Consider the following 11,095-nt stretch of genomic DNA (forward strand, 5'->3'; position numbering starts at 1 on the left):
GATCCAATATTCTCACACCATCCAGATTAATAACCAGAGGAGCTTCAACACAACTTCTAGAACCACCAGGTGCAGGAGCAGGAGCAGGGTGGGAGGTTGGAGCAGGTTCAGTAGGAATGGAGTTGTTGTCAGTATCCATGAGGGAGGTGGGTTCAGGTTGAACCACCACATTGGAGGGACCAGGAGGGTTATCGTCACTCGAGCTAGAACCAGAGGCAGATTCAAACAAGAAGGTGAGCATATACAGTTTCTGTTCCATCTCCACAATTCTTCCAGAAGGAACTTTGGACACATCTCTGACAGCCACCTGAATTCTAACTGATTCATAGAAGGATTTGAATAGAACATGCCAGTCCACATCCATAAGAATGCCAATAACCGAAGCAACTTGTGCAAAAGTTTTCCATGCACACCATTTTGGAGGTATGCCTTTGACTGTCACCCAAATGTTAACCAATTCCGAGATAGACGACACTTCTCTATCCCAGGAGACAATCTTGACAGTAACACTATCTTCCTTCAAAGCAAAGGCAGGGAATTTGATCAGCTCTTCCACTTTCTTCCAAGGAGGGAAACGTACCAGGAAATTTGCGGAATCAAGTTCTCTCATCTGCCATGGCCAGCTCTTGTTCTTGCAAAAGATTCCAGACAAGCTTTTTTCTAATTCTGTCAAATTGATCTCCCCTTTTTTGACTTGAACAATTCCACAATTTCTGAAATTGAGCCATTGAGTCTCAGCTTGATCTGGGACGTCAATATGATAGAACCCGAGCCCAGAATTGGCACTACCAAAGTAATCAGCTACAGGGTGTTCCTTAAACCACTCCGGACAGTTGTACCCAGGGTGACCAGGAATATTACAGATGAAGCAAATTTTTGGCTTCACACAATTTCCAACAAAGTGTCCAGGGTCTCCACAATTGAAACAGATAAGCTTACTATTTCGAGGATCGAGTTCCTGTTCCGGGACAGGGGTGGGGGCAACAGGCTGAGCAGGAGCAAGCACAGGCAAAATAGGCTCCACAGGTGCAGAAACTAGACCAGCAGGGTTCTGACGATTATTACCGTTTTGAGCTGGACGAGAATTGCGCTGAAATCTCCTCTGGTTGTTCTGTTGATACCCGTAGTTGCGATTGTGCTGTTGCTGGACCTGCCCTTGCGAACCTTGTCGCTGGAATTGACCTGTTTGAGCCCTTGGAGCCCCAGCACCCACCAGATTCGTAGTAGGAGCAGGGTTGGGGGCGACCGGGCGCATAGTAGGGGCGGGAGGGTTGGGGCGTGGAGCGGGAGGTGGAGGCGCCTGTAGAGGACCGCGACCACGCCCGCGACCCATACCACCCGACGCCATGGATCCCCTTGCCAGCATCTCGGCGTAGGATGCACGATCCTGACGACGACCCACCCGAACTTGGCGAGAGACGGGGAGAAATCGCTCCGCCGGCAGCGCGGGGAAGCAGTCGGAGATGGTAAACCGGCCGGAACTGGCGAGATCCTTGCGGATCCAGACGAGGCAGTGGCGGGATGAGGTCGGGGGAGGCGGCGGCGTCCCTGGAACAACCCAGAGCTGCCCGAAAAACTCCTCTACAGCCTCCAAATTGGAGCAGGCAGAAACCCTACCAGGTGCGGTGGAGATCATGCCAAGTGTAAGCAATCCAGGAGAGGTGTGAGCCATGGCGATGTCCTCCCTGACGAGTGGGGTAGCAGGATTCAAATCAGGCCTGCGCGCGCCACATAGGGAGGGGAAAGCACCTTGATCTCCTGGCCATGGTGGAACTGGCGGCGGGGAGATCAGAATCGATCCCACCATCACCGGATCCATGCGAGGCGCAGATGTAGCGCCAAGGATAGCCGAGGTCGAGGAAGGTTGGTCGCGGCCAGACCTAGGCTCGCATCCATGGCGGGCTGCCCGTACCGGAGATGGACGATGGCCGCAGGGCGGCGAGATCGCCAGCGCGGTCGCCATCCCTCGTCTGGATCGAGATCTTGGATTAAGAAAAAATTGGGCTGTCCTCCTCGTTATTCCACTGCTTCCAGATACACAAGAACAACAAGCGTGATTCTGTCCATGAGTCCCGCCGGTCTCTCTTTGCCGCGGTCTTCAGGGTTGGCGGCCCATACATTTGACAAGTCAAACAAGAAAGTAACGCGATATATTTGTTGTTCTGGAGGTCTCCGATCAGGTTGGCACCTCGCAAGGTATTTCTGCCACAAGCCAGATCATGAAACATGACGGGGCCGGTCTAGTTAGATCCTGGCTTCCACATATCATGCCAAAACGAGGTGCGTTTTCTACCACTCTTTGTGAAGAGCACCACTCATCGATCCAGCCAGTAATATGCTACCGTACCTTTGGGTCAGCTGCCGTCGTCTTGGACCTGGAACTGGAAGGCCACCATTGTTGGCCGTGCGTGACCATCCGCGCCATTCGTCTGCTTTGCCCTAATATTACCCTATTTAATTTCCTTCATAAAAAATACCCAATTGAAGTTTTCTTCCTTTGAAGTTTCAAAATTTAGATTTGTTGGGAAAAGAACTTTCTTGGTCCATGTATAAGTTATGTTTTAATTGGCACGACTGCATTTAAGCTCTCCGTTATTGAAATCATCCATGAACGAACCGCACGCTCGTAGTCGGCCAACCCCACTCCCGAGCAGTGGCTCCTTATGGTGGGCACGGCGGTGCCTGGCGGCGGGTGCCCGTGTGGGTGTTGGTTGGCAGAGTCTCGACTGTGTGGGCAGTGGGATGGTCCGGTTGGGAGGCATTTGTGGTGCAGGAGCCCTCATGCTTCTTCCTGGACCTTGGTGTAGTCCGTGGGATAGTGGTCGCTATTCGGGCGAAAGCCTTGCCCGAAGTTGTCGGTGCTAGTGACGTCAACGTTGTCCAACACCGAATCCCTCCTTATAGGCATCATTGAGGATGGTGCTCCTCCACCATTGGCTCTGGGTGAAAATCCCCGGTCTGGTTCGCCGGGCGGGGAAGCGACGACGCATTGGCGCCGCTTCGTTCTTGAAGGCGTTGCCTTTGGAGTCTCTGGTCCTTGTCAACTGGTTGGTTCTTTGGATGCAACTGAGTGGCTTTTGGATTGGATGTCTTCGCCGTGGGGAGCATGCTCGGAATCTCTTCTTCCTCGGAGTATCAGCTCTAACTCGAGCTCTAGGGTTAGTGTTCCATCGTCTGACGTTACAGCACCCTCAAACATGGGCGAGAATGCAGGGACCCCCTTCGGCGATGAACGGGTTGCTCTGTGATGCAGTTTGCCCGTGTTTCAAACAGATGAAGGCATTCTCTTCCATTAGTGCAGCGTCCTCCTCCTTTGCTTCGCTTCCTCTACCTTGATCAGAGTTTGTTTCTGCGTCTGAAGACCTAGGCGTTTGCAGGCTGCATGTCTTGTTTCATCTTCTTTGCCCTGTAATGCTTCTAGTTTTTGTTGTTGTTCTCCTCAGCACCCTGTAACTCTGGCCATTGGTGGCTTCATTAATTTAAAGCTGAACGTAATGCTTTATGTTTAGAAAAACTTTGTTTCTTTATGTCATAATACAATGAAATTTAAGGAATTTCTTTATGGCATACAAATTTTTAATTATACCAAAGGTTCCTTGCTTAATCAATTTACGTCATCGTAGAGTTGGCATGGTCTAAAGTGTACCGTATTGACTACTAATTTTGATACAAACGCGTTGGTAAGAATTATAAAAAAATTTGATGTCTTGAAAAAGATCATGACAAATCCAATGATATATTTTTGCTGATCAATCTACATTTATAATCGTTTTACTTATTAGCCAACCAAAATTTCACTTTTGATCCTGGGTGCATACTCTCAACTCTCCCTTTATCCATGGACTTGCATGCCTCTTTTCGATGTAACTTTTCTTTCGAGATCATTCTTGCAGGCAGGCGCAGGCTCTAAGCCTTCTTGATTAAGTTTCCAAATACCAAGAATTGCTAATTTTGTAAGTTTATAAATTTCATTTGAACTATTTTTTCCTTTCACCCATCATAGTATATTTCCAAAGCCAATTCACCTCCAGATTTATTGAAGGGTTGTCTAATGTCTCCATGGGTTTTAGAACATTAAAACAAGTTGAAGCAATACATGTCCACTTCTCATCCTTGTGCCATTAATTCATGCCAGTTTCTCGTTTGTGCTTTGTTAGTTGATCCTTGTTGCTAGATGCGCATTTTATGTCCACTTCAAAAGTACCTTGATTTGGTGTCCTAAATATATTTAAGATTTACATGACCATAAATAGAAATGTTACACATTGAAATGCATGCATGCATTCATAAATGATCACAAGTAGAGTTTTAAACATTGGTTATCACAAAAAATCAGAACATTTGACCCAAGCAAATTGAGGTAGGCCATTAAAAAGACAGACTAGCTAGTCAGTGGTATAGGACATTAGACATGGAATAAATCTTGACAACTCAGATTCTTACTTGAAAATAATAGGGTAAAAAAAGGGGATGTCTCTCCGTTCTTGTTGAGTATATCCATATGCACATTGTCAGAGCGAAATATCCATTGCTACTATAATATATTGCGGACCCTAAGTCCATACATCCCATTAGGAATACACATGTTTGTTGTGGTGTTGCACAACGCAAACCCATTGTGGATCTTATCTTGGCATATTTGGTCTTAGAATGGAATCACGAATGTAGTCGACATCAATGGGTCAATCGTTGTTCGATTAAAAATGCCATACCTCTTCATTGTTCTGTTGTGCAAGATGGCTAGAAGCATTTTCTGGTGGTTGTTATATATGTTAAGTATCGGTGGCTCAACGTTCACATATAGGGGGCATTTGCCCCCCCACCCAAAAAATGATATTGTGAGAAATATCTCACATATTACTAATGATCCACAAACCATTTAGGATTTACATGACCATAAACAGAAATGTTACATATTAAAATGCATGCATTCAAAAATGGTCACAAGTAGATTTTTAACCATTGATTATCACAAAAAATCAAAACAGTTGTACCAAACAAATTGGGGTAGTCCATTAAAAAGACAGACTAGTCAGTGGTACGTATAGGACATTAGACATAGAATAAATCTTGAGAACTCAGATTCTTACTTTAAATTAATAGGGTAAAAAAAGGATGGTTGTCCGCTCTTCTTGGGTATATCCAGATGCACATTGTCAGAGCGAAATACACATTGCAAGCCCAAAGTCCATACATTGGGTCAAGAATAGACATGTTTGTTGTGGTGTTGCACAAGGCAAACCCATTGTGGATCGTATCTTGGCAATCTTACAATGGAAATACAAATGAAGTCGTCAACATCCTCGGGTCAAAGATCCCCAACTAGGTACAAGGGTCAATCATTGTTCGATTAAAAATGCCAGACCTCTTTCATTTGTTATGTTGTGCAAGATGGCTAGAAGCATTGTCTGGTGGTTGTTATGTTAGGCATCGGTGGCTTAACGTTCACGTAGGGGGCATTTGTCCCCCACTGCCACCCCCAAATGATATTGTGAGAAATATCTCACATATTACTAATGATCCGCAAACCATTGATTCTACTCCCTCCGTCAATAAATAGATACCCGAGATTTGTCTGAATCTTGATGTATCTGGACACTAAATAGCGGTTAGATCCATTTAGATTTGGACAAACCCTAGACGTCTATTTATAGACGGAGGTAGTAGATTGTTGTTTTCCCTTCTGTTTTTCACACGTGTTATGCACATCTTCGCAACGTGGATATTTCTCAGCAGGTACGATTATGAGTAAGACGTATTTGTTCGGTTTTAAATAATTAAATATCAGAATTAGCAGTGTTTACCCATATGCCAACATTTCATTTTTATATATGTTCACCTTTATTCTACAAGCAAAAGTTGCTTAAGGGAAAAGTGATGTCCCGCAGAATTGCACAAATTAAGTATCAACTAATATATTGAAATGCATGCAATCATAAATGATCACAAGTACAATTTAAAAATTTGTTGTCATAAAAACATATAATAGTTAGTAACACAAACTAGACATGAAACACATAAATATATATATCAATGGTTATTGGTTAGAAATAACATTTGTTCATATGGGTGAGGAATTACACTAGATACCTCGACATTGGCATACGGCATACCGTATTGGTGAGAAGAGAGGGATAGGAGAGGACAAGCAAACTAATTCAACAAAAAGTATTTCTTAATCGCCCACCGTGGGGCTCGAACCCACGACCACAAGGTTAAGAGCCTTGCGCTCTACCAACTGAGCTAGACGGGCAACATGTAGATATTTTGTATAAAGTTATCATACCTTACCTCGCTTTAAGACCAAACAAGGAGAACAAGACATCCATCTCTATGTCTTGCTCCCAGTATCCTTTTTTTGTTTATTCTTGATTTTCGTCAACTTACAAAAGTCCGATCACATCGTACTCGAGTCCGAGCAACAGGAAGAGCCAGAGAGGACAGCTGAAACACCTGCTGAAAAGCTTGTGCAGGCTGTTAAAAAAAGGCAGTCGACTCATATTAGCACTGCGCACATAACATCACACGGAATCAGCATCCTCACCTAACAAGCCAAACAACTGACTGAGAAAACATTTCCCAGAAACACCAAAAACTAGGCTGACCAGTAACAACAGCAGTTTTCTGGTAGTGCTCCTACAAAATTTTACAGAATTATACACAAGGCGATCCTAGAAGGAAGCCATGACTGTATGTACAAATGGGACCAGGCGGTTAAATGTTCTAGGGCAAACTACAGAGTTCCACGACCGTGTTGCTCAGAGCTTCCTACAAAAGCCTAGACGCTATCTCCTGAAGCAGAGCACTCTTCTGCGAGGCTGAGATGGTACCGCTGTTCTCGGCGTTTTCCAGGATGTCAGCCATTATTGAAGCAGCGTGGCTTATAGGTTCTTCGGAGACTCTCTTCAACATGAAGGCCTTCAGAAGAGAAACATATGCATAAGCAGGGGAGGGAGAAAGCATTTCAATAGGTAAACGAGGAGAGACGAACCTGGGCGTGATGAGAAACTTCTATGGTGCATGGCTCCTGAGACCATGGCTCTCCATCAACCTGGATGGGCATCGTAGTGGTGATCTCAATCTTTATATGATGCCCTTGAGCTAACCTTTGTGCGCGAGAAAGCCCTACCTAGAGCAAGATTATCAATATACACTCCATACTGAACATATATATTACAAAAACATGGAGCCTAAAACAAGAATTCTTCTTCCCTACCTGCAGCCTTCCAAGATGCAGCATTCCTGTGAAGCTAACTACTTCCAGCATCTTGTCATGCATGCATTGAGGTTGGAAAGTGTCAGAGACACTATCTTCGTTCTTCCATAGGTCAACACCTCCCATGTAGCTCCGGATGTTTGCGACAAGGATACCTTCAGCATCCTGCAACGGGAGCAAATAAGGAACAGAACATAGTCTAATCTTTTTCTTTCAATGCACTTGCTACATGGTGCGCATCGCCTAACCAGGAAATGCTTCTACAATACATCCAAAGGGGATACCAGATATGCTAAATTGATTTTAAGGAAGTGAAGAATCAAACAGCAGTAACAATCTTAACAAATCACGTTCACCTTTACTGTGTACACTTGGGGTTCTTGTTGTGTATTCTGTACTGCAGATATGCCAGTGCAAGGTTGTGTGCTCATAAAGACACATAAAAGAGGGCAGGTAAGCAAATGCAATCCACTTTTACCTGAGGAATATCAATGTTGGATCCATCTATCTCAAGCTTGACTTCCCATGGAAAATAATAGAACATGTTATCCATCATATTCTTCGCGCCTTCTTTTGCGTAAAGCACTTTATTCATGAACTACAGAGAAATTGTATCATATTAGCGTGACAAAGAAAACAGCTGGATGAATTAACTATTTAATAACAATCTAAAATATTTCGATAAATAGAATAACAGCAGCTCTTATCTTGCGATTTATACAAAAACATGAAATCGTATACTAGTATAGACTCATAGAAATTCAACACTTTAAAACATGTACATTTGCATGGAAAAAGAAGATCGATGTAGTTTTGTATAGCATAAACTGTTACAAAGGGAAGTTAAAAAAAATACATGATTCTTTCATTGTATATGACTAGTCATTTGATTACTTCTGAAAGAAAATTTTGATCAATCATGATGTAACGTTTCCACTTTCCACATGTCTGGTTCAGTGCTGAACACCAGCGTAATTACTGAGAACATTTAAGCAAGAAAGGCTTCCAACATGTGCAGTTGTGGCGCTGTGCACATAACAGGGTGGGAGCAACCGGGAGATTTACCTGGCTATAAAATCGTTCAGGGTTTTCCTCCCTCAGGTTATGGATATCTAGAGCAACCTTTGCATCACAGCCAACCCCTGAAAGGTATCAGCATTAACTACTAAGGTATCTTACAATGCAAGGATGTAAGGTAAGAAGGACATGGATAGACATACCAAAGTAGTTGTTCATAAATTTTGGTGAAGACATAAGCTTTCCTTCATTATCCTTTATAGTGATCTTCCATCTGTCAAGAACAGTAACTGCAGAATGCTCGACATCTTTCAAAACTGAGAATAAACCTCCCCGTTTTTCAACAGCACCGAGACCACCACCCCAGGATAAAACTCTCGCAAGATCATTGCCAGTACCAGCTGGAAGGATGGCTACAGGAGGAGGTGCTTCAAACTTTTGTTTCTCAATGGCATCCAAAACCCAACCAGCAGTGCCATCACCACCACAAACAAGAATTTTGAAGTGAGGCACCTTCTGAAATAAAGCCAAACCAACTTCTGGTCCTTGATCCTTGCCCAACTCAAACACCTAATGGAAGCACCACAAAAGAGAATTAATACCACAAAAAATGTGAACTCGCGTTTTACATAGGTGTAATTAATAAGATTGAAATGATTAGGAACCGAAAGGTGGAGCATTAATTGAATTCTAAGTAAGGAACTTGAAACAATACAGACAGTGATATGCAGCATAAAGTATTGAAAGAATAAAGCTGGGACAGAATTAATTATGTTATGGCATAAAGCTTACACTCTTTAGAAAAATATAGAAGTTATAAAAAGATAATAAACAATATGCTAGAAAGAAATCACATAAGCGGCATAGATGAGAGCAAATGAAGCAAGAGTTCCACATAATTTAAAGCTGGTAAAAGGGTTAAAAAGCAACTAGAATTTGCTACACCAACCTGCAAAGGATTAAGAAGGATCTGCAGGCGTTGCCTCAGTGATTCACCACTCTGGGCACCACTTCTCTTGTTAACGAACACTAGCAATGGCCTAGAATCAGAAGGAACGTCCACGATTTGATATTTTTGATTATTCTGGGCATGGGAATTCTCAGGTTGGACATTTGGCCTGCTAGTGACTTTATCCGCTATAAACTGCTCATCTTTTTCTGATTCAGAGCTCTGATGTACTTCATCAAGTTTACCATTGGCATGATCATCCCTCTTAGCGGGAGTGCTTGCTCCTTGCGAGTCTCCTTCAGTGTCAGATGGTGGCTCAGCAGCACTGGAACTCTCCCCAGAAGAAGTAATGCCCTTCTTGTACCTTTTACTACGAATTCTGATCGTCTCCCGGACAGTAGAAGCCAATTCATTAGCCCCGCTTGTGATAGTACTGAAAAGTCCTGCTGCGCCAGTCCTATGAAGCTCCTTGACACAGAGAGGCGATAATATCAGCCGCTTCAACGGGCCCAAGTCACAGATATCACCAGTTTCCTTAGCCAAGTTGTTGTGGCAATCAACATGCACCAGCCTCTGACACCACATACAGTACCAAATAGGAGACCCCGCGAGAAAAGCTCCGCTGCAAGTTTCATCGCAGTAGCAACAGAAGGAGTCCTCCTCGGAGCGATCCGCCGTGTCGATCCACTGAACGGCCCACTGGTGAATGACGTGGTCAAGCCCAACCATAGACACGCACTTGCAGTCCTTGTGCGCGTTTCCCGAGCAGCTAGGATGCGCGGTGGCGCCGCAGATGTCGCACTGGTGGATGGTTCCCCCCAGATACTGCGGAGGCGAAACAGACTTGAGGCACACGCAGCACTTGAGGCCTTTGCTGCGGGAGCCGGGCTCCTTCCTCCAGATGTGGGAGGCGGCGGGGACCTTGTCCTTGAGCTTCTTGTACTTCTTCGCCCTGGCCCTGATGGCTTTCATCAGGCTCAGGCTGATGTTCTTGTTCAGCTGGTTGATGGTGTAGTAGATTGTCACACCGCTGACCAGCGCGAAGATGACCGTGGCGACTATGGCGGACCAGTACTCTGCCATGTATTCCGAGATGTCGGCCCAGCTGGGACGCAGCATCTTGTACATCCCTGCAATGTAGTAACGTGGCAGTTCATTAGGATATATATGCACTGGGATGGAAAGTGGTGGTTGTACGGTGCGGTTGCCAGGTTTGTCGGCCAGCATATAGCAAATGTGCAAAGATACAGTTAAAAAAAAGTGCAAAGATAACTAGACTATGTATCCATACCAACTGTGAAGCCGTTATTAGCAATTCAATCAGTGTATCAGAGATATGTGGGCCTGTTACTCCACTTGTTATTGTTACTGCCAGTGTCATTTTGTATGTGCTGCAGAAAATGTAATAACGGTATGGACCACGGTCTTGGTATCTCCTGCCCTGTCCCTAGCCCAGTGGAAACGCCGAAACTTACTGCTCAGGCTCTGAAAGCAAACCCATGTACAGAACCATGATTGTTTCGACAGACTGTTTTATTTCAGCGAATTGTGCTTCCTGATAGCCCTTAACACATTTGCTTCAGGACACACACATCGAAACTCTACACTAATAATACACTGGTAGCTCCACGATCCTGCCAGTGTTAAGAACTCACCCAATCAACGCAGCCACACCAACCCTAGGAAGCCTACCCTCCCTTTCTGCACAAGGCAGACGCGCGCGCACAACCACAGGCAACCAAACCCGACGGGCCTAGAGACAAACTAGCGGGCAACGCCTCCTCAGCCAAGCCTCGCCGGAACCCTAATTCCCCGCCACGAAACTCCCGAAATGTTCCCGTACTTCCATGGAAGAAGAAAAAAAAATAGGGTGTGGAAGAAACTGATACCTCGCGGGGATCGGCGGCGGGCGG

At 44.8% G+C, this 11,095-nt stretch overlaps 1 protein-coding gene and 1 non-coding gene across 3 annotated transcripts; both read right to left on the minus strand.

Moving 5' to 3' along the window:
* Window positions 1-6,180: 6,180 nt before the first annotated feature.
* TRNAK-CUU lies at window positions 6,181-6,253 on the minus strand. The gene has a single exon. It is a non-coding gene; the product is annotated as a tRNA-Lys (tRNA).
* Window positions 6,254-6,601: 348 nt separating this feature from the next.
* Window positions 6,602-10,310, minus strand: LOC124654502 (diacylglycerol kinase 1-like). Of its 2 annotated transcripts, XM_047193504.1 has the most exons (7): window positions 9,183-10,310; window positions 8,437-8,803; window positions 8,282-8,358; window positions 7,695-7,814; window positions 7,217-7,381; window positions 6,992-7,129; window positions 6,602-6,918 (listed from the first exon to the last, which is right to left on the minus strand). In XM_047193504.1, the coding sequence occupies exons 1-7, from the start codon at window positions 10,308-10,310 to the stop codon at window positions 6,769-6,771; spliced, it is 2,145 nt and encodes a 714-aa protein (XP_047049460.1). In that variant the 3' UTR covers window positions 6,602-6,768. The 2 variants fall into 2 exon arrangements, with proteins under 2 accessions (XP_047049460.1, XP_047049461.1); XM_047193505.1 differs by lacking the exon at window positions 6,602-6,918 and having other exon boundaries at window positions 6,993-7,125.
* Between the last annotated feature and the right edge of the window lie 785 nt (window positions 10,311-11,095).

The sequence above is a fragment of the Lolium rigidum genome, chromosome 5 (genome assembly GCF_022539505.1).
Source record: "Lolium rigidum isolate FL_2022 chromosome 5, APGP_CSIRO_Lrig_0.1, whole genome shotgun sequence".
In the NCBI taxonomy this organism is placed as follows: Eukaryota; Viridiplantae; Streptophyta; class Magnoliopsida; order Poales; family Poaceae; genus Lolium; species Lolium rigidum.

Coding starts and splice junctions, on each gene's coding strand:
- LOC124654502 (XM_047193504.1), bottom strand. CDS start 10,310: ATGTACAAGATGCTGCGTCCCAGCTGGGCCGACATCTCGGAATACATG. Junction 8,804..9,182: donor TCCTTCTTAATCCTTTGCAG/GTTGGTGTAGCA, acceptor TGCTTCCATTAG/GTGTTTGAGTTGGGCAAGGA. Junction 8,359..8,436: donor ATTTATGAACAACTACTTTG/GTATGTCTATCC, acceptor GATACCTTTCAG/GGGTTGGCTGTGATGCAAAG.